Source organism: Myxine glutinosa, chromosome 2, assembly GCF_964187855.1.
Source record: "Myxine glutinosa chromosome 2, kmMyxGlut1.1, whole genome shotgun sequence".
Taxonomy (NCBI): Eukaryota; Metazoa; Chordata; class Myxini; order Myxiniformes; family Myxinidae; genus Myxine; species Myxine glutinosa.
The window spans coordinates 35,588,932-35,616,726 of record NC_136262.1 but is presented as its reverse complement, the minus strand read 5'-3'; the positions used below and the strand labels follow the sequence as shown (position 1 = coordinate 35,616,726).

Sequence of the window (27,795 nt, the reverse complement as noted above, 5' to 3'; positions counted from 1 at the left end):
ATTGTTTTATACTATATTCTATACATTATTCTATACATTCTGCATTCTTGTATACCCTGGTGTTGGGCTAGCGGCTAGGGTGCCAGCTTAGGATCCTAGGATCCTGGGTTCGAATCCCGGTCGATCGCTGAATTAACGCCAGGGGGGTTGGTTGACTCAGCCTGTCATCCTTCCGAGGTCGGCTAATTGAGTACCAGTTCACTGGTAATTCCCTGGTTGTCATTAAAGGCGGCAAAAAGGGTTGGCATCAGGAAGGGCATCCGGCCGTAAAACATTGCTTCAAAAAGGGGACCAAAAAAAACAACAACAACCACGGTTCCCGAAAAAGGCCAACCCCTGCTTTGCGGGGAAAAATGGCCTCTAAAGGTGGTTATTATTATTATTTTTATTCTTGTATTATTCTAGCATTTTCCCTTGGTGGATAAAAATAAACGATTAAATCGGTGCTGCAGAGTAGAGTTTTTTTTTTTGTTTTTTTTTGTTTGTCTCAGTTCAGTGTTTTATTTTCTCTGAGTCCTCTGCAGGACCTTGGGTTCTTCTTCTCCCTATTAATCGCTTCTCCTTTCAGTCTACCTGTGGTGCCCACATGGTAAACCTGCCGCTGTGTGTGTATGTCTGCTATGTTATCGTAGCCTGGAGGGCCTCCAGAATTTGGCAGGCAAGATTCAGCGAGAGTGCACGCGCTGCGAAGATTCACTGAATCAGATGAGCAAGCTCATTCAGGCTGTAAGGAATCCCAGACCTTCTACCTGTATTATGTCCACAAAACACCATATATTTACCTTTTCGCATATGTTTTGTCACATGGGTTTATGGGATTTCCAGTTTGACTGAGGTTTTTAGCGTTGAGCCGATTGTCATTTTCATTCTTCACATTTTCTCCTCATTCATCTTACACGTTTCTCTCATATCTTAAAAAATAATCTTGTTTAATTTTGTTCATTGCAAAGTGAGTTTCTTTTTTTTTTTTACTCTATTTCAAACATGTCAGGCTTCCACCAGTTGGTGGATTTCCACTTTTTGAGTTCCAAATTGGTCCGTTTTATTTAAAATCGGCCCCAACATGTCTGCTCGTGATCATCTGATTTTGTGGTTGACATTTTCTCCATTATCTTGTCCTAAACTCTGTGTACCACCCCCTGTTGCTCCATCCACACCTAGGACTGTCTTGCAGTAGAAACTGGCCGCTCACCTCAACACCGACGCGAAGTGGAAGCCATGCTTCGAGAACTGGACTTACGACTAAGAAAACTCTCTGCAGACACGCAGACCCTACAAGATGGCCAATACTTTCAGGCAGAGCAAGATGTCTCTCGGTATGTTAAAAAAAAACACGCAAATGAGCAAGAGTCTTCACTAGTGTTTTACTGAATTCAAGCAAATTAAGTATTTTCTGCAGGATCTTGTCCGACAAGATTATTCAGAAGTAGAGCACTTACCATTGCGCTGTCTAATTTTGGTTTGATTCTCAGCTGTCCAGTAAAGTGTCAGATCGGCACTTCGCAAGAACGGCATTAAATCACAAAGTGCACTGTCCCTCAGATGGACATTAATCCAGGTGTCTTGTCTCCGAGCATTAGCTGGTGGACGTTAAAGATCCCGTGGTGTCTTTTAAGGAGAGTAGGTGTGTTATCGCCGGCACCTTCAACAATATGCTAATTCCTTTCACCATCACTTTCAGTTGAAAGTCAGGCCTGGCAAGCTGGTTCATGAAAGACTTGGGTCAAGGGTTGTCAGCAGCTGGGGCCCACATGTAGGTGGGAATAATTGGGGCTGTTGTTGTAGTAGTAGTAGTAGTAGTAGTAGTAGTAGTAGTAGTAGTAGTAGATATTAGTAGTAGATAATGGTAGTAGATAATGGTAGTAGATAATGGTAGTAGATAATAGTAGTAGATAATAGTAGTAGATAATAGTAGTAGATAATAGTAGTAGATAATGTTATGAATTTTTTTTTCAGGGTAGTTCAATTGCAAGAGCGTCTCAATGCATTGAGGACAGAGTTCACAGCATTGATGGATGGATGTCATGCTCCTGCTATGGGGACACAGACATGGCGGCCAAACACTGTGGCTTCAGAGACCCAGACGCAGTATGGCTTGAAGAATATGGCAGCACAGACTCAGACAGCTTCCAAACAGACAAAGGGTGGTAAACCTTCCGACGATGATGTGGCGCTCATCGCTCTACGAGACGCTCTGGGCTGGGTAGAAGAGCATCAGGTATGAAGCAAATATACTGTTTAAAACTCATCACGTAACATAGATTTTAGCGATTTGTACATTGATGCACAAAACATTATGATATAAATATGCCCTGTATTTTAATCACGTGACTACAAAGCCATATCATGTAACATCTCTTTCGTGCAAAATCACCTTTTTAATATCCCTCTGGCATGTTGACGGCACTATCCTGTTCCCTTCGAGTCGAGGGAATGCATATTTGACCAGAAATTAATTATTAATTTTGTCTGCTGATTCCATCATTACTGAGCCCTGGCTAATATGCTGGCGCTGCTTTTTTGGCAGAATGTCGTGCTTATAACCAAATTATCTGAAGAAAATAGTAGTGGGCTTTCTATTTAACTTGTTTCAGATCCTACCGAGATAGCTGCCTTGTGATATATATATATACACAGTGTATTCAGACCCCTTCACTTTTTTCACATTTTGTTATGTTGCAGCCTTATGCTGAAATCGTTTAAATTCATTTTTTCCCTCATCAATCTACACTCAATACCCCATAATGACAAAGAGAAAACAGGATTTTACAAAGTTTTGCAAATTTATTAAAAAGAAAAAACTGAAATATCACATTGACATAAGTATTCAGACCCTTTGCTATGACACTTGAAATTTAGCTCAGGTGCCCCCCATTTCTCTTGATCATCTTTGAGATGTTTCTACACCTTGATTGGAGTCCACCTGTGGTAAATGCCATTGATTGGACATGATTTGGAAAGGCACACACCTGTCTATATAAGGTCTCACAGCTCACAATGCATATCAGAGCAAAAACCAAGCCATGAGGTTGAAGGAACTGCCTGCAGAGCTCAAAGACAGGATTGTGTCGAGGCACAGATCTGGGGAAGCCTACAGAAAAACTTCTGCTGCATTGAAGGTTCCCAAGAGCACAGTGGCCTCCATAATTCTTAAATGGAAGAAGTTTGGAACAACCAGGACTCTTCCTAGAGCTGGCCGCCCGGCCAAACTGAGCAATCGGGGGAGAAGGGCCTTGGGATGAGAGGTGACCAAGAACCCGATGGTCACTCTGGCTGAGCTCCAGAGATCCTGTGTGGAGATGGGAGAAACTTCCAGAAGGACAACCATCACTGCAACACTCCACCGATCTGGGCTTTATGGCAGAGTGGCCAGACGGAAGCCTCTCCTCAGTGAAAGACACATGAAAGCTCACAGAATCTTGTTTCTCACAGTCTGAGAGTCCTTTAGGTGCTTTTTTGCAAACTCCAAGTAGGCTTCCCCAGATCTGTGCCTCGACACAATCCTGTCTCTGAGCTCTGCAGACAGTTCCTTCGACCTCATGGCTTCGTTTTTGCTCTGATATGCATTGTCAGCTGTGAGACCTCATATAGACAGGGGTGTGCCTTTCCAAATCATGTGCAATCAATTGAATTTACCACAGGTTGACTCCAATCAAGGTGTAGAAACATCTCAAAGATGATCAAGAGAAATGGGAGGCACCTGAGCTAAATTTCAAGTGTCATAGCAAAGGGTCTGAATACTTATGTCAATGTGATATTTCAGTTTTTTCTTTTTAATAAATGTGCAAAACTTTCTAAAATCCTGTTTTCTCTTTGTCATTATGGGGTATTGAGTGTAGATTGATGAGGGAAAAAATGAATTTAAACGATTTCAGCATAAGGCTGCAACATAACAAAATGTGAAAAAAGTGAAGAAGGGGTCTGAATAGTTTCTGAATGCACTGTATATATATATTTTTTCTATACAGAATCGAGGCTCGTGTAAGAGCGAACACATTAAACATGAAAACATGCACAGACACATAAAACATGCAATGAAGGGAGCGGGAGACAAGAGAGGGAGAGAGAGGGAAGCACACAAGCACAACAAAATTAGAGAACAAGGACGTCGGTAGTTCTGTGGAAGGGGGAGGGCTGGGGAAGGGGGGGGGGGGTACATGGTATAATGGTCCTTAATTAGACAGTCTAGGATGTTATATCTTTCTGTGATGAAAAAGCAGTATACGTGTATTTGGATAGCACATCCAGCCTTTAAATGAACCTTCCAAAACTGCGTATACATTTTCCCCCCAATGCAAAGCATAATTTGCTTTATAAAAGTGTCTCGTTATGACAATTTGGAATATCACTGCGCTACAAGCTTTGATGCAATATTACTTCTACCAGTATGACGAAGCACTTAGCAGCACCCACTTTCTCTTCAGAAATGGTTCAGGAACAAAGACATTTAAAGTCTACCGTGGTCGGTCCAGAGCCCCGACGGGAATGAAATCAAACCGCTCTGCTATGTAGTCTTGGGATGGTGCCTGAGAGTTTGTGTCAACCAAGCACAGTCCACTGCTGAACTTGCACTTCTGGGAGGAATAATAGCACAATATAATGCCTGGTGTTTATGAATATTTTTGTACGAATTGTTAGTGACACATAAACTATTAGAAATTGAATAAATGTTTTGAACTTATGCCCATTGATATTAGTACCAGTCCCAATACATTTAGCAATACCGTAAATATCCACCTCGGTGTTGTGTGATTTGAAGAGGAGCTTGAAGATGGTGGTGTTACCATCAGGACACCGCTCTTGTGGTTCTTGATGGTACTGGTTGTGGGCCTTGAAGATGACATTGAATTGGGATCGTGTTATTCAGATGCTTCCATCTAGGTGATCCACTCCTGGAGGGAGGAGTGCTTGTGAACAGCCTCAGGAAAGTGTGTCCACAAACTGGAGAAAAGAGTAACAAAAGAGTGGAGGTGTGCCATAAGCCAGGATTTTGGGAGTTTAACTAAGAGGATGTTATTGGAATAATGCTTTCTGGAGTTTCTGAGGAGGGTCAGTGAGATAGCGGGAGTTATGTCAGAGTAGAGGTGATAAAAAAACAAAAACCAGAGGCCACCGTCCCGTCTGCAAAGCCTGGTGTTGCCTTAGCGGTTAGGGTGCCAGCTTGGGATCCTTGGATCCTGGGTTTGAATCCCGGTCGATCGCTGAATTAATGCCAGGGGGGTTGACTCAGCCTGTCATCCCTCCGGGGTCGGCATATTGAGTACCAGTTCACTGGTGATTCCCTGTGTGTTGCAAGAGGCGACCAACAGGGCTGGCGGGAGGGAGGGCATCCGGCCGTAAAACATTGCTTCAAAAAGGGGACCACAGTGCCCAAAAAAGGCCAACCCCCGCTCTGTGGGGAAAAATGGCCTCTAAAGGCGGTTCTTTTTTTTCTTTTCTTAGTCTTAGGGGGTCCAAATTAATACCAAACATCTATACGGCAAAGTGATGGGGGAATGAGGCACACCACGTGTCTTTAAGTAATAAATAAATAAATTATTATGAACACAAGAGGATATGAAACAAAATCCTGAACAGAAAGGCAGACAGGAACTATACCGAAAGGACGACCCGAGCTATGAGCCCACACACACACAATAGTCATGTACTTCAACCAGTCAAGTCAAAGGGGGAAAGCACAGCGTGAAAACCCCCAGGCTGTTGCTGGACTTGTATGTGCTGGCCAATCAGCCAGTTGGGCCAAACAGCAGACTAAAGAGTCAGTACTTGGACGTGAAGAGCAGAATGTGGAGCTGTTCACGGCAGAAAGCAAATAGGATTTACCGATGCAAGAGTGCAGGCAGGAGCAATCAGGCCGGAGGGCCCCAAAAGTGAAGATATGAGATCATCCCAGGGTTGGATGTGTGGCTTTATTCTTCAACTCCGCCTGTGGAAAGTATCTCCCTCCTCCCCCTCTTTTCACTGCTGAGGCCAACCAGTCACACAGTCACAGTCACAGTCACAGCCAACCAGGTCTCTCTGTTCCAGCTGCAGCTGACCATCAGCAATTCGGAAGTCCAAACCAATCATGAGTCGCGAATGGTCGAAATCCCGCCTCCCACATGCTGACAGACAGCTGTAAAGAGGGATCTTCTCCTTTTGGTGGAAGTAAAACATGCATATACTGCCTTGACCCCTTCACATACCCAGCCTTGCCCAGTTTGACATAAGGAGAACATATGGACAAGATATCTTGACCTATGGAGTCAAAGGTAGACAAGGCTCATCCCGTTGGTGAGACGCACAAAGAGCAATGTATCCCTACCACATGTCCTTAATGCAGTTTTTAAAATCCTAAGCATATTCCTGAACAAAAACAGTGGTTCAGGCCTAAAACTAACAACCACCCCTTTCTCATAAACCGAACATTTCACAAGTATGTGCACTCTTGTCGGTATGTGCAGGCAGAGCTAGAGAAAATTGAGTGGGGAACTGATCTCGCAGGAGTCGAATGCAGCCTCCAGAGTCAACGAAGCCTCCTCCGAGAGGTGGAATCATTCCGACACAAGTTGGAGAATTTGAGGGCACAGCAAGTAAGAAATGTATATTGTAATGATAGTCATGCATGTGTGTATGTACTCTGAGCTCCAGCTTTTTTGTTTTCACTATTTATTTAAACCCCAAATCATTTTGGTATCTTTAATGATGCTCTCTGACTGTTTTCGTCACTTACTGGCCTAGTCCTGGTGTGATTCCTGGGTGATGTATGTGACTACAGAGGGTGGTGGTGGGGGGTGGGATGGTGTCGGAGGGGGGTGGGGGAGAGGTCTATCAATGCATCAGAAGTGTTTTTGAAAGTCATGTTTAGCTGGTTCTCTGGTCTGCATCCCAAAGATTTTTCTCTGGACTGGTACTCGGGCAAATTTATTGAGGAAATAGTCCACTTCTGAAACTTTGAGAGTAGCTCTTTCATCTAGTAGTATTGAGGATGAGAATAAAATCATGATGTCTTGCTTTCTTCCGAACGTTTGTAGAAATTATTTTGTATTTATCGGTTGATGTCAAGATGGTCCCATTTTTCCACCATGCTTTTTACAACATCAAGCTATCTGCAGATTCTATCTTGTCTTTGAGCTATTTATACGTCGATGTTTATTTTACAGACAAAGGTTTGTTCATCTAATAAAGGAACGTATGCCGACAGCCTGGGACGCCTTGACTTACTGTACACACGCCTGCTGGTGAGTACAGAAATAACTCATTGAGCGGTTACCAAGGGATTGAAAAAAGCAAAATGCAGTATATTTTATTTGGGAGAAAAGTCAATAACAGCAAAGAAGATAAAAATAATAAATAAGAATAAAATTGATTTGCTATTATTTTTGCAAAATCCATCAGAAAGACTGTACCTCTTATTGAGATTCGACTAATCGACATGCATATATTAAAAGGAGAACATGCACAACCCCATTTGTTGATCTATGAAACACCCATCTCCTCTCATAAGCGTCACCTATTCCACCCTCTAAACCTGGCTGCAGAATAACGCCAGGGGTCGTTTGAGGCACCTTGAGAACCTGCACGCATTTGTGGCACGTGCAACACGTGAACTGATGTGGCTCAATGAAAAAGAAGAAGAGGAGATCTCGTATGACTGGGGTGTGCGCAACACAGATCTGGGAACCAAGCAGGAGTACCATGAGGTGAGCTTTCAGGGTGAAGACTTCCATTCAAACATTTAAGTTCAACCTTTGCTTTTTGTTCCAGGATAAAAGTGATTTCTTCATTCAGCAGAAAAGTTTATTTCATTCTTACTTTTCATAGATGTTCCTAAAGGAGCTGGAGCAAAAAGAACTAGATCTGAATGACTTGCGAGATGCTGGTGAACACATGCTTCTAACGAATCACCCTGCAAAACAAACCATTGAGGTGAGGAGGATGACTGTTACTGGCATATCATATACTTGAAAAGAGAATTGGGAAGTTCCCCTGTTTACCTTCTCAATCCTCTAGGCATACTTGGCTGCCATTAAGTCCCAGTGGAACTGGATTCTGCAGATCTGCAACTGTGTGGAAATGCATCTTAAAGAAAATGCCACTCACTTTCAGGTAAATACAGTTCAGTAAATTTGCTTATTGTGACGTAGATCAAGATGGTAAGGCTAAAACAAATAGAACTAGAACTGTGAGCAGTGATGATCGATAGGCTTCCAGGCAAAATGGCCGCCGTACAACGTGACTGATGATGTCATAATTTTCAATAAATCTTCCTCATGGGTAGTCGGTCATATATGGAAATTTTGGTTTGGATCGGTTAAGCGGTTCTGGAGATATAGATTTTCAATTTTTCTTCCTTAAATCAAAGATGGCCACCATACTATGTTACTGGTGACATCATAGTTTGCAAAAAAAAAATCCTCATTGTAGTCAATCATACATATGAAGTTTCGGATTGATCCATTGAGTGGCTTTGAAGATGCAGATTATCAAAAAAAACAATCCTTACATCCAGGATGGCTGCCATACCACGGCACTGATGATGTCATAGTTCAGAAACATTTTTCCTCATGGGGAGTTGATCATACATATGAAATTTTGTATTTATTTGTTCAGCAGATTTGGCGAAAAAGATGTTTAAAGGTTTTCCTTCTATCCAAGATGGCGGCCATATCACGTGACTGATGATGGCATCGTTTACAAATATTTTTTCCCACATCAGTAGTTGATCATATGTATGACATTTTGCATTTATCCATTAAGAGGTACACCGGAAAAGGTTATTTAAGATTTTGCTTAAATTCAAGATGGCGGCCAAAACACATGACTGTTGACGTCGTAGTTTGCAAATATTTTCCGCCATCGGAATGTAAACGTGTTTCAAGTTTTGTATTGATCGGATAAGCGGTTTTGGAGAAGTGGATTTTTAACGTTTTATTTGTAAATCCAATATGGCCACTAAACCACGTAACTGATGATGTTTTTTTCAGCAAACTTTTATCCCTATTAGTAAGGGCATTTTATGAGATATTTCACAAATCTGTTAACTAAATTGTTACCAAAAAATTTCTTCACCAATATGTTTGTAAAGGTGTGTAATAACATGTGTTAAAATGTTGAAGTTCAACTCCCGTGGGAAACCCAGAAAAAAAGCTGTTGAATTCAGGTACCGAAAAATTATTTTCGAGAATTTTTTTTTTTTTTATTGGCCCTTAAGTAACTTATGAGGGGTCAAATAAGGGTTTTTCATGATTCTGAGATGATTGTTAACATTTATATTTTCACTTTTACATTTACACACAAAGTAGCTTTTATTTCACATACATATATAATACTCAAGAGTTATTTCTCATTCACAATGTCAGAAGTTTCAACAGTCATTGTCTATGTCTTCTTCAGACTCAACAACATCATCACTGCAGTTTCTGCATGTAATGCCATTACAGACTCCACAGGCCGAGATGCACGTGACCCCATTCTTCTTGCAGCTGCATCGCCGGTTGCTGCAATCTCCATGACAATTACAGCTCGTGAACTGCAATAGCTCCTCAGGAGCCGTGGGGTCCAGTGTTGGAACTGGCTCATACCCATGCACAACTATTGTCCATCCATAGTCACTGGGGTTCAGAGACATGCTCTGTAGAAGGATCCAGTCCCGGGTCTGCAGGTAGGCACGGAGTGAATGTTGTGCAGCTGCACCCTCTGTTGGAGGTAGAGTCAGCACGCGCGACCCCAGCGCGCCGTATGCACTCTTTCAGAGTGGTGAAGATGATGTTGAGGTCATTAGGGTCTCCTTCAATAACTGGGAGGAACTCGATCTGTGTGCTCTGCTTTGCATCATTAGCATGGATTCTCTTCATCCAGCCATTCCAGTTGGAGTGTGGGAACTCAGGATCGTTGGCTTTGATCACCCACCCCGCTGCCCAGAGTGTGTCACCTGGAGTGAGGAGTGGCTGATCATGAGCCAGGGAGGAGGAAAGCTCAGCGAGGGGGAGAAACATGATCGCGTTCGTTCCTATCTGTTTCCTGTTCGTAAATGGAATAATCTTTACTTCAGTTCCTCTCAGGATCTTAGCTTTGTCGAGTGCCTTCGACTTCACCCGGGGGAAAGCTGCTGTTGTCTGTGGATCTGGCAAAGGTGGTGCCGGAGAGGTGACTTCGATCCAACCCATTGAGTGAAAGGGAGTGTTTCCGTGAATAGAGACAATGTTTAAATCTATATTGTCTCCAACAAACTGAGTGACTGCATTGTTTGTTTCCCCAACCTCCATAAAGACCACCTGATCATTACTTGACAATTCACTTTCACTGGCTGGCACTTTGGCTGTCATCACTGATTGATCCTCAAGCGCAGCATCAACCGCAACCTCATCATTGATCTGTTCATCGGTTTCCTCCACAATGGTGTCAAGAGTGCCAGAAGTATCTGGAACATCATCTCCACTCCTACTATTAAGGAAGCAGTATTTGTAGTTTTGTGTCTCCGTGTAAGACTCGGTGTATCCCAGCCGGTGGAACTTGTTGAGCATCCATTTTGACCCAAATCTATGATCAAGTTGTATGGCAAGCCCCATTTGGTGTGGCAATACTCCAGACCGAGGTCGACAGGCCTTAATACAATTCTGCCCCCAAACGGCAACTCTTTCGTCTGTCTTGACAATCGGTCTCAAGAACATCTGAAGGCTTGCAGGAACAAGTGTCAGCTGACTATCGATGTCAGTCATACTGTGTGTGGTGGGGTATGACTTTGGAGGACCTAAATCAATCAAGGCAATATCATTGGATATGAACTTGAGTGCCGTCTTTATGATCTGAGTCTTCTCATCTCCATGGTCAAGATTAGCATGATGCTCTCGCAGAATATTGTCGGTGCCATCTTTGAGACAGAGTACATCTGCCCTTCTTTCCTGTGTTGTGAAATACAAGGTGTCTTCGTATTTCTCTAGAAGTTTTATCTTTAGCCAATGCTTTGAATAAGAAAGGCTCTTCTCTGGTGACTGATCAAACTCCTGCAGCTTTTCATGGACTTGGTCCATGTTCATTACCCCATGCTCTAATTCTGAGTCTAACCATTCGCAGAATTCAATAAAAACTGCCTCTCGCTCCTCATCAATACTCCTCTGTCCTCTCTTCCTTTTTCCTTCCTCATCAGTCTCGGACAAACTGTCACCTCTCGCAAACATAAGTTTGCATCGCAAATGGTACAGTGTTTCTTCTGCTACCAAGTCGTTGATCCCTTCCAGGCGTCCAGTGACTTCAGTGCCCCAGTCATCCCCGCGACTCCGTGCTGTCTTCAGCAAGCTTGCCTTCAGTGTATCTGCAGTCAAATTATCTGGCACTCTGTATTTCTTTCTAGCTTGTGCTGGATTATTTTTGTAGAGCTGGGCTGGTTGGTTGCAAAGAATGCATACATCCTTATACAGGAGGTCAACTGACTGTGATCTTCTAGAACTGCAGCCAGTTGATGAACTGAACTCACAAGTAGTGCGTCTTCTCTTCAACTTTGATGACTCTTTCTCTGCCTTTGATGCTTGAGCTGACTTCTTGGTGGTTGCAACAAAGTTGTTGTACAGATCATTTTTACACTTCTGGTGGTACCTCAGTTTTCCTTCCTTTTGAGCCTCCTTCATACGTTCCACAACAGTAACATTTTCGACAGTTTCTGCTTGTTTCAATAAAGTTGAGTATCCCTTTGGAGTTGCCTGTATGAGCCTTTCAGCTGGTGTATCCGAGCGTGCACAGATGAAGCAATTGAGCACAGGTGGAGTAACGTCTTCATCCATATTGCTAGACTCCATGTCCTGCAAAGTAGAAAATGAGATATATTTAGAAATTATTTTTCCACAAAGGAGTGTCTGTGGTGAAATATAAATGTTAACAATCAACTCAGAATCATGAAAAACCCTTATTTGACCCCTCATAAGTTACTTAAGGGCCGATTTAAAAAAATAAAAATTCTCGAAAAAATTTTTTCGGTACCCGAATTCAACAGCTTTTTTTCTGGGTTTCCCACGGGAGTTGACCTTCAACATTTTAACACATGTTATTACACACCTTTACAAACATATTGGTGAAGAAATTTTTTGGTAACAATTTAGTTAACAGATTTTCATATGTTTCCCTTACTATATGGCTGGGCGATCATATTTGTAAAATTTAGCGTTGATCCGTTCAGTGGTTCTGTAGAAGAAGATGTTTTAGGTTTATAACGTCATAAGCAATGGCAGCCAATGTAAGTCAAAATTGCAAAAATAACAAGAAAAAGAGCAATCGGAGATTGCAAACCCTCGCTAGGATGTATTTTCAGTGGTTTTTCAAGCTTCTGTGTTAAAACAAATATGGCGGCCGAACCAAGTGATCGATGACGTCATCATTTTTTTTTTCTAAACTAATTTATTCCTGGATTATGCTCAATAATTTTCATCTTGATCGGATGAAGTTTTGTGCTTGTCAAATTATGACGTCGTCATGGAGGCACCTATGACATCATCATTAACATGTTTTATTCCCCATGGAGAGTTCTTTACAATGAGCCATGTCTCAATTTTTTTATTCAGTTCTTTCGGAGATATAGAGGTGCAAAGTTTTTTGGTGTTTTTCCAAGATGGCGGCCGAACCACGTGACATATGACGTCATAATTATCATGAAAAAATTATACAGGTGGAGTTTCACCTTTGGTGAAAATTTCCTGTCAATCGGACCAACGGTTGCAGAGAAAATCATATTTATTCTGTGCGGACAAACACACAGACAAACAGACAAACAAACAAACGGACTCAAATGCAACATCCTCTCCTCTGGCGAGGGTAAAAATTTATGATGCACTAAGTTACAATGGTATCTATAATGAGTTAAAGTTTCATAGAGCTACCTACCTATAACGGTTTTCTCGGAATCATCTCCACAAAATGTGTGAGAATAGTAATAATCCTGACAAGAACAATGGGCTTCCAGTGGGAACCTCATTTGAAGCCTAACAAATCAAGATTGTACACTGCCTCCATGTTACTTTGGCCACTGGAATTGTATACTGAAACAAATTGAATTTGTCTCCAGTACCTCAATGTCATCTAATACATTATGCACTTTTGGTTTTGTTCTCACAAGTTCTTCTCAGAAGCACGAGAGCTTGAAAAATTCCTGAAGTCACTCACGGACATTATCACAAGGAAATACTCTTGTGATAAATCTACCAGCCTGACAAAAGTGGAGGACCTCCTACAAGACTCCATGGTATGTACACCAGTTTGGCTGGCCACTCTGTCGAGCATGATGTCCTGCAGGCTAGTACACTTTTTAAAGTTAACGATTTTTGGGCATACAGGAGGAGAAGGAGCAGCTTCTGGATCTCAAGCCGACAGTTGCGGGGCTGGTGGGTCGAGCACGTTCCATTGTCCAGCTGAAGCCACGCTCGCCTGCTGCTTATCTGCCATATGCTCTTCCAGTGCGTGCACTGTGTGACTTCAAGCAGATCGAGGTAAATTTCCATTTTTCATTCTATGTATTCTCTTTATTCATTCTTATTCTTCACCAGATGAAGTCCATTGCACCCAGGATTTCTAAGATGTCCATCAATACAGCGAATTGGACATAGGTAAAGCAGTAGGTTTGTCATTTTTTGTTATTTGAGTCAAAGACAATCTTCCCTCACAGATCTCTATCCACAAGAATGATGAGTGTGTACTGGAGGAAAACGCCCAACGCAGCAAGTGGCGAGTAATCAGCTCAGCGGGAAACATCGCTACCGTACCATCTGTCTGCTTCCTGGTTCCCCCTCCCAATCCTGACGCCAACGAAATTGTCAGCAGGTTAAGCTCCTAGTCCATTCTTTCATTATAGGTGTATTTTGTATTAGAGCTGTATGGAAAGTTTGAAACTGATCATTGGGTTTGAATCTGTCTTAGTCTTGCTCAATTTGTTATAACACATCACATCCAGTATGCGGATTTTATGACCGCAACATTAGTTTCACTCAAACCGATTTGCATGCAAAGATCTAAAAGGCAGTAAAGCCTTCTTTTATGATTCCGAAAATTTTATAGAAACTGCGACTTTCATTCGTAGATGGTACAGTGCTTAACGAGACTTCCCAAGGGAGTAAATTGAGTTGGGATGTGTCATTGTTACCGGATAATGTGTATGCAAACATTGTAACTTATTTAATATTCTCCACAAGTATTTACACCATCAATAAATTTCGGGATTTTTGAAACCCTAAAATTGTACAATTACTTAGTACCTGGAACATTTTACAAAGTTTTGAGTCATGAAGATGATCATTTAGTAATTTGTACTCCCATGGTCAGTCAGGAGGTTAACATTCTTCAAACCATTTTTGGTATTTCTGTAAATCACTTGACAAAGTGGCTGCATTTTATGTTACTCCATTTGAGATTAACGTAGAACCAAAGCACTGATTGTCAATTATTTTTTAAGGAAATGCAGCATAACGTACTTCCAAGAGCATGATTATAATCCCCGTGTCGTTATTAATTATATATATTTATTTTGTTCAGCTCAAAGCACCTTTATTCCACTTGTTCCATTTTGTTCCACTCGAATCTTCTTTTTTTTACTTCACTCCATGCCACTCCATTTCACTTTGTTGGAATCCACTCCACAAAATTGTAACCCCCCATATACCATTGGTCCCCGATATTCGTGGGGGATACGTTCCTGGAAAATGCCACGAATTGTGAAACCACGAATGGCTGGGCATTTTCAATGGAAAAAGGGGGGATAGGTTCCCGAATCACGACAATCCGCAAATAGAGAGGAACAAACCGCGAATGGTGAGACAAATCCCGAGAATGTCCACGATAATCCACGAAGGTCGATGAAAGTCCCGGAAATGGCGAGACAACCCCGTGAATGTCGGCGATAATCACGCAAATGGCGAGGCAAATCCCGTGAATATTTATTGAAGTCACGGAAATGGCGAGGCAAATCCTGGAAATGGAGAGGCAAATCCTGCGAATGTCGATGACAATCGGTGAATGCATGCTGTGCCAGTTTCAATGGGGAAAAGGGAGACAGCTAATTGCACAAATATATACTGTGGAGTGTTTTCATTCTGTACAGTAACTCGCGGGGATGACGTTTTATGCAGCTGTTGGAATATCCCGCGAAGCTCTCGATTATAGTGCGGTTAAAATTTGCGGCCTCGAAAGCCATGAAAACCAAAGCACACAGCAGTGAATGCAGAAGCAGGTCATGCTCACGGCTCGTAGAAGATGTTTTTTTGCTTATTTCCAGCTGCTTTATGCATGTTTGGTGAAAGATGGGTTTTATAAATGTGTCAAGCTAGTGGCAAGTGATTTTTTTTTTTGCACCCCTGAAAAACTGCGAATTCACGGAACACGGCCGTGAATAGGAAATAAAACTGCGATTTCGCGGAAGACGGCCGCAAATAGGGAAAAAAAAAACTGCGATTTCTCGGAACATGGCAGCGAATAGAAAAAAAACACGCAAATTTGCTCGACAATTTTCCGCGAATAGAGAAACGGGTCACATTTTATCAACCCGAATACGCATAACCTGCGAATAGCGGAACCGCAAATAGCAGGGTCCGACTGTATTGTAATAATGTAAATCGTAACTATTGCACCATCCCCCGTTACCCATCCCCGTCCACCATCCATATTGTACCATATCCATCCGTCCATATTGCCCCATCCCCGTTAATTCACCCCAGATCCAATTTCTTGAAATACCGACTTCTTTCCTGGAAGTCCTAGCAGTGTCCATGTGTTTTATACCTCAACCCACCCGCCCCCCTAACCCCTCCCCCCTAACCCCTCCCATGCCTCCTTACTGTTGTACTTGTGTGATTTCCTCTCTCTCCCCATCTTGTCTCCCACTCCCTTTATTATATGTTTTATGTCATGAGGACAATGCTACATAGGTACCGATGGTTCTCTTTGGTGACCTCACATCTCCTTTAAACAAAAAATGTACATTTCATCCTTCAAATAGCTACTTGTGGTTCTGGTGAACTTCCAGATTGGCACCATTTCAGCAAAGGGGCTTTCGTTATTTCTTCCTTCCCATTTGCTCATAAATAAAAGCCATGGTGTATGTTCCGGTTAGGTTAATAGCTAATGCATAGGGCTAATGCAGGGCTGGTTTGTTAATGCATTTTTGTCCATAAGAGTTAAATGAGGAGATCATTTTATCCGTGCTATGCATATTCGAGTGTTACTGGGGGTGGTGCGCCCCCTTGGGGAAACACAAATACGAAATATGAATTTATTCAAATGTGTCATTTATTGGAGGACTGTTATCGTGTCTATAAATACATGTGCACCCGAATTATGTTTTCACACTCTTGTTAACGCGTCTGCTTTAGTTACCTCCGCCACCAAAGGTGGATGGAGGTTATGTTTTCACCCCTGTCTGTTTGTCTGTTTGTCCGTTTGTGAACAAAATGTCTCAGAAAGTTGTGGACTTTTTGATGAAATTTTTTGATGAAATGAAATTTTGGTGAATATCCGGATTCGGATTCAGCTAGTAGAATTTTTAAGTGATTCTTCACCATTGGGAGATGGGGCTAAAAACGATACATAGCAGGATATCTCAAAAAGTTGTTGATGGATTTGGACGAAACTTGATGGACCGGTTGTGTGTCTGACAAGGACAATTCGATTCGATTTTGGTGAAGATCAGAATATAGATTCGGATATGAGAGTTATTTAATTTTTTAAAAGTGATCCTTCGCGATTGGGAGATAGGGCCAAAAACGATACATAGCAGGATATCTCAAAAAGCTATGGATGGATTTGGATGAAACTTGTTGGACAGGTTGTGTATGTGACAAGGAAGAATTGATTCAATTTTGGTAAAGATCCGGATCCGGATCCAGCTAGTAGAATTTTTAAAGTGATACTTCACCATTGAGTGATATGGCCAACCAGGTGGAGGTATGCTCTCCACTGAGTGCCGTTCTAGTTTCCTTTGTTTTTTGGGGGAGGGGGTTGGGGGTCTTTTCTTCAAATTGCATATTATTTTTAACGTCTTCCTGAATATATGAAACTTTCGAATATACTCCAGTAAATGTTTCGTGGCTCTGTTTGTTGTTTTTTTTTTTTAACAAGATGATTATTTCTTGCACAATCTGGTAATAAACCTTATTACAAGGGTACGCAATATTTGTTGGTACAATTTACCGAGGAATTTTGTTTCATTTTTGCCAATACAGCAAATATGCTTCTTTTTTATATATTTCTATGTATTAACTGTCTTGTGTAGGAGAGGGATTTCAAAAAAAGGTCTAAGCAGAGATTGTTGTTGAGAATGCTTGAATTAATTATTGTAGAATTGGGCTGATATAAAATGATTTTATTTCATTTCCTAGAACAGTGTTGCACTCATTTGTTGTAAAACTTCTCTGACTTATTTTGCACCTGTCTTTCTTGGTCGTAATCTCTTTTTCTTCTTTGGTCTGAAGCCTCCACCTTAAAATATACTTATTTTTGAAAGGTTTTTTAGGAAAGGGAAGAAATCAAGATTTTTTGTGTGCTATATTCATATCCCGTGTCTGGCTGTTGGTGTAGATTATAGTTTTTTTTATAACCCATTGCTCCATCTTGAGAGTCTTATTCTTCGACGATCACTCGTAGCCGAGTATGACCATTTTTCCAGTTCATGAGTTGTGGCTAAAGAGGCTGATCTTTGAGTCGCAAATCCTGTTGCAGTGATGGCATTTGTTCCCAGGTGGAAGGGGATCTGCTGTTTTGTTTTATTGTCTTTCTTTTCTCCTCCTCTTATCATCAACTGCTTGTCGACGTAATTTTTCAAAACAATGGGAACCCTTGTAGAGCACGTTGCGCCAAGCAGATCTATCTAGCGCGAGGGTCTCCCATGTATCTGTGTTGATCTTGCATGGCTTCAAGTTGCCTTTTAGTGTGTCTTTGAAACACTTACGTTGTCCACCACGAGTCCACTGACCTTCTTTCAGCTGGGAGAAAAGAAGCTGTTTGGGAAGGTGATGGTCAGGCATCCAGACAACATGCCACATCCAACGTAATTGGATTTGGATGATCAGAGCCTTGATGCTGGTCATTTTAGCTTCTTCCAGGATGCTAATATTGGTACGCATGTCTTCCCAGCTTATTCTAAGGATATTCCGGAGACAACGTTAATAGTATCTCTCCAGAATTTTCTGGTGTCGTCTGTATGTGGTCCAATTTTGCTTGCATACAACAATGTGGATAGGACAACAGCTCTGTATACCAGAAGCTTTGTCTCTGAGCAGATGCCTTTGTCCTCAAAGACTCTGCTCCTGGGGTGAGCAAATGCAGCGCTGGCACAGCTGAGACTGTGTTGTATCTCTGCGTCGATATCAGCCTCGTTGGATAGATGGCTACCAAGGTAGGGAAAGTGCTCGATGTTTTCCAGAGCCACTCTTTTGATTTTGATGCATGGTGCTTGTACAGTCTCCGTTGGGGAAGGTTGGTGGAGCACTTTCGTTTTCCTGATGTTCACGGTAAGGCCACGGCTTTCATATGCTTCAGTGAAGGCATTGAGGATGGATTGAAGATCTTCTTTAGTATGTGCAGACACAACATTGTCATCAGCATACTGAAGCTCAATTACAGAGGTGGCTAAGATCTTACTTTTTGCCTTGAGTCTGCTTAGTCGAAATAGCTTTCCATCTGTTCTGTAGATGATTTTGACACCCCAGGGTAACTGGCCCTTGATAAGATGAAGGATCGAAGAGTTGAAGATTGAAAAGAGTGTAGGGGCAATGACGCATCCTTGTTTGACAACTGTTCTCACTCTGAAGGGCTCGCTTTGAGATCCATTACTTGACAGGACATTGGCTGTCATGTTATCGTGGAGCAGCTTGAGGATGTAGATGAACTTGTCGGGACAACCAATCTTAGCCAGGGTAGTCCAAAGTGCTTGAAGAATTACTGTGTCAAAGATTTTAGTCAAGTCTATGAAAGCCATGTATAGGGGCGATACTTTTCACGACATTTCTCTTGAAGCTGCCTCGCTGAAACTATCATGTCCACTGCACCTTGGGATGGTCTAAACCCACACTGGGACTCTCGGAGTATCTCCTCTGAGATGGGGAGGAGATGATTGGTGAGGATCCTAGCAACAAGTTTACCCGTGGTAGCCAGTAGAGAGATACCACGATAATTCCCACAGTCCACCTTGTCACCTTTCTTGAAAATAGTGATGATCAGGGCATCTCTGAGGTCAGCAGGTAACTCCTCTTTTTGCCAAATTTTGGTTATTAGCAGGTGCAACTGTTGAGTGAGTAGAGGGCAACCTTGTTTGAAGACCTAAGCAGGCATTCCGTCAGGTCCGGCTGCTTTGTTGGTCTTCATCTGCTCGATAGCTTTGAGCAGTTCATCCAGAGTGGGGTCAGCTGCCATCTCGTCCCTGGGTGGTCATTGAGGGATCTGGTCAAGCACACTACAGCTTCATTTGAGTTGTGGTTTAGCAGGTCATGGAAGTGCTCTTTCCAGCGAGAGGTAATCGATTCATTGTCTTTAAGAAGTCTTTCTCCATCCTTTGAGTGTAGGGGATTCAAATCGTGTTTTGTCAGTCCGTAAATGGCTTTAGTTGCGTAGAAGAAGGCTCTACTGTTTCGAGTGTCTGCCAGTTGTTGGATTTCATGTGCTTTCATGATCCACCATTCATTCTTGTGAGCTCTGTTCCTTCATTGGACTCCCGCTTTTGCCTTCGCGTGTTCCTCTTTTTTCTTTGAGCAGTTGATGTCATTCTGCCGTGCTCGAAAAGCCTTCCTCTTTACATTGATAAGATGTTCGATCACAGCATCATTCTCATCGGCCAATGGACAAAATATAGGGAGAATTGGAGAAATATGAGATGTATGGGAAATATGGCATCTGGGGAAGAATGAGGGCATGGGGAGGACATAGGGATGGGGGGGGTGGGGAAGGGGGCGAGAGGGTTTAACAAGATTTATAATCATGACTACGACAGGAGTCAGACTCTCAATCAGCAGCTACAGACTCTCAATCACAGAAGTGAAAGGAAAAACTGGAAACGTGGAAAGAGGTCGGGGTATGGAGTGGGGGTGGGGGTGGTGTTAATGGGGGGTAGAAAAGATAATGGTTGTAGATGGGGAATGACCTGAGATGGTGGTCTTGAAGCCCTGGAGGGAAGAACAAGATTGTATAATGAAAGACAAAGGATAATGAAAGACAAAAACATTATTCAAGTCTTGGACAAAAAAAAAAAAAAACGATATATATATATATATATATATATATATATATATATATATATCCACGATATCCATTTTTCCATTCTCCAACCTATAGCTTTGTCTTTAAAAAACTCAACGTTTCGGCCAGCAACCCAGCGTGCGCTGAGCCTCCACTAGCCTTCATCAAGATCATCTCTTGATGAAGGCTAGTGGAGGCTCAGCGCACGCTGGGTTGCTGGCCGAAACGTTGAGTTTTTTTTAAGACAAAGCTATAGGTTGGAGAACGGAAAAATGGATATCGTGGATATAATTCCCAACCACCGTTCATTACTTGATATATATATATATATATATATATATATATATATATATATATATATATATATATATATATATATATACAGCAATACCCCGTTTTACGCCATTTCGACCTACGTCAAATCCGACTTTACACCACTCTTCTAGAGTAAATTTCAGTTCAGCGAACGTCATTATGTGCGTCTTTACATCACTCCTACATCATAATACCAACGCATACCAATACGAACGTATACCAACGAGCCAGCTGCTGATACAGGAGAAGGCGAAGTCTTTGTTCCAGGATCTTCTGAAGAAGTACCCAGAGGATAAGGACACACAACCTTCGTTGCAAGCTCTGGATGGTTTGCACACTTTAAACGGCGCTTCAGCTTGCACAACGTCAAGATTCAGGGCGAAGCCGCAGCTGCCGACACCGTAGCCGCCGAGGAATTTCCTGCCACTTTGAAGTAGATCATTGAGGACGAGGGATTCTTGCCCGAGCAGATCTTCAACGTCGACGAAACGGGCCTTTTTTGGAAGAGGATGCCCGACAGATACTTTATCTTGAAGGAGGAGAAGACCATGCCAGGCTACAAAGTCGCGAAGGAACGGCTAACGCTAATGCTTGGGGGTAATTACACCGGCGACTTCAAGCTGAAGCCACTCGGTGTATCATGTGGCGAACCCCTGGGCACTTTAAAACATCCCGAAGGCGTCTCTTCCCGTCATTTGGATGAATAATATGAAGGCATGGGTAACCGTCATAATTTTTGAAGAATGGTTCATCAATCATTTCATCCCGGCTGTCAAGAGCTATTGTCGAGAGAAGAAAATTCAATTTAAATTGCTGCTGATTTTGGACAATTCACCTGGCCATCCCACTAACGTCGGTGATTTCGACCCCAATGCGAAGGTGGTGTACTTGCCACCCAACACCACATCGCTCATCCAGCCTATGGACCAGGGTGTGATAGTGCTTTTTAAGTGCTACTATCTCCGCCGCACTCTTCGTCAGGCTGTCGATGCAACGTCAGAGGAGGAAGGCATCAACATCCGGCAGTTTTGGAAAAACTATAACATCTATCAGGCAGTGCTTAACATCAATGCTGCATGGTTACGGTTTGTCTTCATTTTAAGGCATTACGCCCGGTATACGTCAAAAACCGAGTTACGTCACGGCTTATGGAACCAATTAATGACGTAGGCCGGGGTATTGCTGTAAAGATATATATATATATATATATATATATATATATATATATATATATATATATATATATATATATATATATATTTCTAATCTAAAGATATGAAAGTATAGATAATATCGTATATGTTGTAATTATAAATTAATCAACCTTACATAAGCTAATCCAACCCTCCTCTATCCTCTTTTCCTGTTCGTTCATTTCCTTGCTTATTGTGTCGTACTGCTGTTTTAACTGATAATATAGCCCCACTCCGCCACTCTCACGTCCTTGCTTTTCTGCGCCTTCATCTTGTCTGAAAGAAAAAATGATGTTAACGATGAGCAGGATTTCAGAACAGTATTGGGTTAAGACGTACATATATGCATGAGATATGTGTTTGAAATAAATTGTTAAACGACTTTTTAATAACTTGCATTCAATGGCCAACGGGTCTGCCACGCAGGATTGAGCAGATGTATCAGAATGCAATGGCGCTCTGGCACCAGCAGCACATCAATATGAAGTGCCTTTTATCTTATCTCTACCTGCTCAAGAACATTGAAATGATCCAGTCGTGGACAGTGCACACGGTAGGTTATACTCACGACATGCATATAACTCAAGAATATTGCTCAGAAGAAAGGTATGAATCATTGACTGAAGACTGACTGAATAAAGGAAGAAACCATGATTAGATAGAAGAGGCCACGAGCCAAATTATGATGAGACTAAATAAGATAGAAGTCTTCTTTCCTGATTGCTTGCAGTCCTGCCGTAACAGCTGAAGGGCTTACCAAAGGAAGAATATGAAGGTTCCATGAGGAGCCTGCAATGCCATCACCAGGATTTTTTGGAGGACAGCAAAGAGTCGCATCTGTTCTCACCAGCCGAGAAATCCAAGCTGGAGGAGAGATTGGAGTCTTGTCAAAGGCACATGGAGACTTTGCTTGCAGCTATCAAGGATGGTGAGTTAGCTTGATACAAGGATGTGTCTCTGGTTTCATGTAAACCCTGGATATTGATTTTGTGGTTGCAATGTGCCATAGCTTAACCATTTTGTGCTCTTTGCTGCAGAAGAGGCGGGCGAGTCGACTTGTGGAGGCCTCATCTCACGTTTACATAGCCTGAAATTGAACCTTGATGGGCTGGAAGAGCGTGTGCTACGACGGGCACGAACACCGTTGTCGCACAGCAATCCCAGTGAAGACAGTAGGCAGCGTTTTCAAGAACAAGAGGTATAGCGCGCTCCTTTAGTTTAATAATGTCCGCAAATTAATATTCATTTTATCGTTGGGGAATTGTGGGTGCAAGGAGAACACTTAGTGTGGGTGCAATTTTTCTTCATTTCGGACAGAAAACGAATGAAGAATTGTCAAACATGGCTGCACAATTCGATGGAATGATAAAGGAATACCAGGAAATGCTTACGAATGCTACCTCATTGCAAAGCCTTCCATCGCTTCAATCGGAGTACGACTCTTGCCGTGAAAAGCTTGTACGGCTGGAATCCCTCTGCTCTATCCTACTTACCAGGTGGATAAACCTTCCCAATTCATATTCCTACTTCTACAAAGCCTCTTTTTCTGAATGCCTTGTTTTCCCAACGATGTTTATCCCCACAGGTTACAGAAGGTACATGTGGTGGTTGAAAGGGTGCAGGAAGCAGAGAGTCTGGTAAAAGGCCTGGAATTACGTTTGTGCCAAGAGGAGAACATCCCTGCAGACCCTGCTGCCACCAATAATTATAGGAGCCAATTGCAGGTATACATGTTATATGTTTAATTTCATTTTTTTATCTCAAATTGAAAATTTCATTTTTATTACTTGCAAAATCGAAGATTTTTCACAAAGATATTGGTTGGTCTTGTGCATTATTCTGTCTGTCTGTCTGTCTGTCTATCTGTTTGTCTATCTGTCCATCGCCAACAGGTCACAATTTTAAACCGATCTTCACAAAACTTCACCAGATGGTAGAGTTGGTCATAAGGAAGAAGCCTATCGAATTAAGGTCAAAGGTCAAAGGTTATCTTCAGGTCAAATTTCTAAAATTGTGATTTTCCATCCGATTGACTTGAAAATTTAACAGCATTTGCATATTGAGTCACTAAATTGGGAAACCAACTATTTTTGGGGTCAAAGGTCAACTAACGGTCAAACTTCTAAAATCATCAATTTTCATCTGACAAATCGTCAATTTTCATCTGATTAACTTGAAAATTAAACAGCAATTGCAGAGTGCGTCATTGAATTGGGAAACCTAACTATTTTCAAGGTCAAAATGTCAAAGGTCAACTCTAGGTCAAACTTCTCATATCAATTTTCATCTGAAAAATTATCAATTTTAATCCGATTGACCCGAGCTTTGATTAAGATCGTCAATTTTAATCAATGAAATGGATAATTTGATATATCCATGGCAACTTTTGTGGGGTGGGGTGGGGGTGGGGGTGAATTTTGCAAGTATTGTGCTCTGCATGGTATCTTCTTGTTTTTTTTTACATTCGTTGTCTTACCAGCGTTTTAATATTCATCCACAGGTTGCTCACAGGAGTGATCACGAACTGTGCTATTGATACACTTGCTTTCTTCCCCTCCTCCTTAATATATCCACTTCATCCTTTGAGATATCTTTGAGTCAATATAGTCAAAGTTGTGACATGAAGATTGAAGTGTCACTGTGGTCAACATCCTTGCTTGACAGGAGTGGCTAGCTGAGGCTGATGAAAGTGCAGATGTGCGTGCTGCCCTGGCTGAGGCACTGAGCGAGGCACGGAATCTCGAGCAGAAAATACAGGAGGAATATGGGGAGCATGACCTGGATCTAGACAAGCTCCGGGAGAAGTCAGAACATCTCCAGGAACGTTGGAGGAACATCCTTTCCAGCATTGACTTCAGGTATCTAGCGACCACCTAGTGACCTCGACGTCATGGAAATGTCAGTTTTTGCTGGGGTCTTAGAACATGTTCATCTAAAGGTGTTTATTCAATACAGATATCTCAAGCTTGACATTCTCCACCTCTGGTGTTCATTATGCTTGGTGAATGACAAAGTTATACCAGATGTGCATTTTTAATCCGAGGAAGGATTACTCTGAATGTTTTCTGTTTCATAACTGTAAATTTCCTCGCAACTCTGGATCATTACAGGCTCAAAGAGCTGGAGCAGCTGAGCAATTTGTTGAAGTTGTACCGAGAAAACTCCAATGTGATATCCTCGTGGTTGGATGAAACCGTCAGGCTGCAGGAGGAGGCCCAGTCGATTAAGCTTGAAGACAAGCAGTCATTGGAGGCTCAGCTTGAGAAGCAGAAGGTGTGACTTTCATTAATCACCTTTTCCTTGCCTTCTTGCATCTGATGATGCCATTAATCACTTCAGCATTTGCTGTGATTAACTTTTTTTCTCTGCTGCTGCAGAAACTAGCAAAAGACATTGAGAAGAACCAAGTGGAGTTGAATGAGTGCCAGAAGATTTCCGAGCAGTATTCTTCAGCTGCTAAGGTTTGGTGGAACATAATTACCCTCGCCTGAGGAGAGGGTATTGCATTTGAGTCCATTTGTCTGTCTGTTTGTCTGTCTGTTTGTCCGCACAGAATAAATATGATTTCCTCTGCAACCGTTGGTCCGATTGATAGGAAATTTTCACCATAGTAATTGGCATCATAGTCATGTGTAATTTTGGAGCATTATTATGCAATTAGCAATTGCTTAATGTAATTGGCATTAAGCAATTACACAACTCCACCTGTGTAATTTTTTTCTAATGATAATTATGACATCATAGTCATAATTTCCTGAAAAAAACGAAAAACTTTGCACCTCTATATCTCCGAAAGTGCTGAATAGAAAAAATTGAGACATGGCTCATTGTAAAAAACTCTCCATGGAGAATAAAATATGTTAATGATGATGTCATAATTCGACAAGTACAAAACTTCATCCTATCAAGATTAAATTTATTGAGCGTCATATAAGCATAAATTGGCGGCGAAAAAAAATAAATGATGACGTCATCGGTCACGTGGTTCGGCCGCCATATTTGTTTGAACACAAAAGCCTTAAAATCCACTGAAAATACATCCTGGTGAGGGTTTGCAATCTCTGATTGTTCTTTCTTGTTTACTTATTGTATTTAAGATGTAAAATCAACACATCTGCTTTCGGCAAAGGACCAAGTAAATTAATTGCCAAATACAAAGTTGCCCACAGTTTTGTGGGGTTTTTTTCAATGTGCTCCAAAAATCATTCCTTTGCATTTAGATTAAGCTCACGCCTCCGTACCCAATCTTGATGAGCTATTTGAATGGATTTTGTGAATTTTGTTTTCTAAAATGATAGCTCTTTATGGCTTTTTTTCACTTTAAACACACTTTAACTATTTTTTTCAGGAGTACCAGCTTCAGATCATTACCTACAAAGCAATGGTAGACACGCACCAGCGTTCGCCCAACAAACGTCGAAGAATATTGTCGACCTCGGACACCCTAATGCAGGAGGTAAACGTTAACAAAAAGGTTTTTGAAAAGCGAGACAAATGTAGGTGAACATTCCTCAAGCTTTGATTGAATTCAGCACATCCAGGTTGGTGTGTGTGTGTGTGTGTGTGCACGTCAATGTGCGTGCGTGCAGTACATGTCACTGAGAACACGATACACAGCGCTGGTAACGACAACAAGCCAGTACATCAAGTTCATCAGTGAGGCTCTCAAACGACTTCAGGATGAGGAGGTAAAAGATAACCTCTACCTGAATTTTTATGGGCCTGATGCACGGTGTGCAAATTCACCTGGTAATCACTGGCCTGATTTCAGGATCGTATTAACGACTGTGTTAAAAGTAACCTTGTGGATTTCCTTTGCTGTGCTGTGACAATAATAAGCAATTCCGGTGCTTGTTGAAAGAATGTGCTGTGGTATATTTGAGAGCTGCTATGTGTGTATTTATGGCTGCCTGTGTGAGGGAAAAAGGAACCCAACGGATCATTTTGGTCACCTGATATGGCAACTCTGTCCTTTGTCATGGTGTTAAAAATGATTTCGAGGGAAAGACAATTTCCCAGCAATATCAAATCATGATCACTGGAGGCAAGAGTTGAGGGTTGAGAACCAAGCAATCATTTTTAAGGAAACTAGCACATCACCCCCGCATGGTCATTGTGCCAACCCCTAACAGTGACACACCCACATATGTATGTGTATATATACATATATATATATATATATATATATATATATATATATATATATATATATATATATATATATATATATATATATATATATATATATATATATATATATACATATATACACACACACACACACTTCCAGTCAAAATTTTTTTAAGTACACTTTTAAGTGATAAGCACACCAGTAAAAGTATCAAAACTTTTGACTGGTACTATATATGTATATATATATATATATATATATATATATATATATATATATATATATATATATATATATATATATATATATATATATATATATATATATATGTATGTATGTATGTATGTATGTATGTATGTATGGTGTATATATATATATATATATATATATATATATATATATATATATATATACACATACATTAAGTAATGACTTGCGGTTGGGATTAAAATCAAATGCATCCATTTTTAGTTCTCCAACCTTTAATGAGCAAACAAAAACAACAAACAAAAAAATATATATATAATTATATACATACATGCACACACATGCAAAGGTAGATACTTTGAAACCCAGGAGGGCTCCGTTCCACCTGCATATGGAGACAACAACCAACGACACACACACACACACACCTGTGTCCAATTGCATTTTTACTGTAGGTAAACTTACACATGCAATCCTGACAACTCCTCAGCCCCCTCCCCTACCAAAAGTCCTGCCCACCCCCTACCAAAGCCTCAACCTAGACCTCCCAAACTCTGTTCCATCTTAGCTCTCCCCCACCCCCTTCCTCACCATCCTCTTGCTAATGAAAGCAAACTGGCATTCCCACATTGAAAGAGTGGAATATTTTTTTTGAAAAGAGTGGAAAAAAGTGGAAAATGGAAAATAACGCTTTCTGCTCACCTATATTGCCATCAATGAATTCACAAAAACACATCATGGTCGCCTGTCCCATTCACACTTTTAAGA

The 27,795-nt window shown here is 41.5% G+C and overlaps 1 protein-coding gene across 1 annotated transcript in view; it reads left to right on the top strand.

Moving 5' to 3' along the window:
- Positions 1-27,795, top strand: part of DST (dystonin) — a 390,037-nt gene that overhangs the window by 119,372 nt on the left and 242,870 nt on the right. Inside the window, exons 11-31 of the mRNA XM_078772579.1 lie at positions 633-726; positions 1,162-1,316; positions 1,957-2,218; positions 6,444-6,572; positions 7,143-7,220; positions 7,521-7,682; positions 7,804-7,908; positions 7,993-8,088; positions 13,085-13,210; positions 13,302-13,454; positions 13,631-13,785; positions 22,116-22,242; positions 22,434-22,617; positions 22,727-22,887; positions 23,007-23,185; positions 23,275-23,413; positions 24,354-24,547; positions 24,800-24,962; positions 25,067-25,150; positions 26,038-26,145; positions 26,279-26,377. Coding sequence (XP_078628705.1) covers positions 633-726; positions 1,162-1,316; positions 1,957-2,218; positions 6,444-6,572; positions 7,143-7,220; positions 7,521-7,682; positions 7,804-7,908; positions 7,993-8,088; positions 13,085-13,210; positions 13,302-13,454; positions 13,631-13,785; positions 22,116-22,242; positions 22,434-22,617; positions 22,727-22,887; positions 23,007-23,185; positions 23,275-23,413; positions 24,354-24,547; positions 24,800-24,962; positions 25,067-25,150; positions 26,038-26,145; positions 26,279-26,377 — 2,953 coding nt within the window. The remainder of the gene's footprint in view (positions 1-632; positions 727-1,161; positions 1,317-1,956; positions 2,219-6,443; positions 6,573-7,142; positions 7,221-7,520; positions 7,683-7,803; positions 7,909-7,992; positions 8,089-13,084; positions 13,211-13,301; positions 13,455-13,630; positions 13,786-22,115; positions 22,243-22,433; positions 22,618-22,726; positions 22,888-23,006; positions 23,186-23,274; positions 23,414-24,353; positions 24,548-24,799; positions 24,963-25,066; positions 25,151-26,037; positions 26,146-26,278; positions 26,378-27,795) is intronic.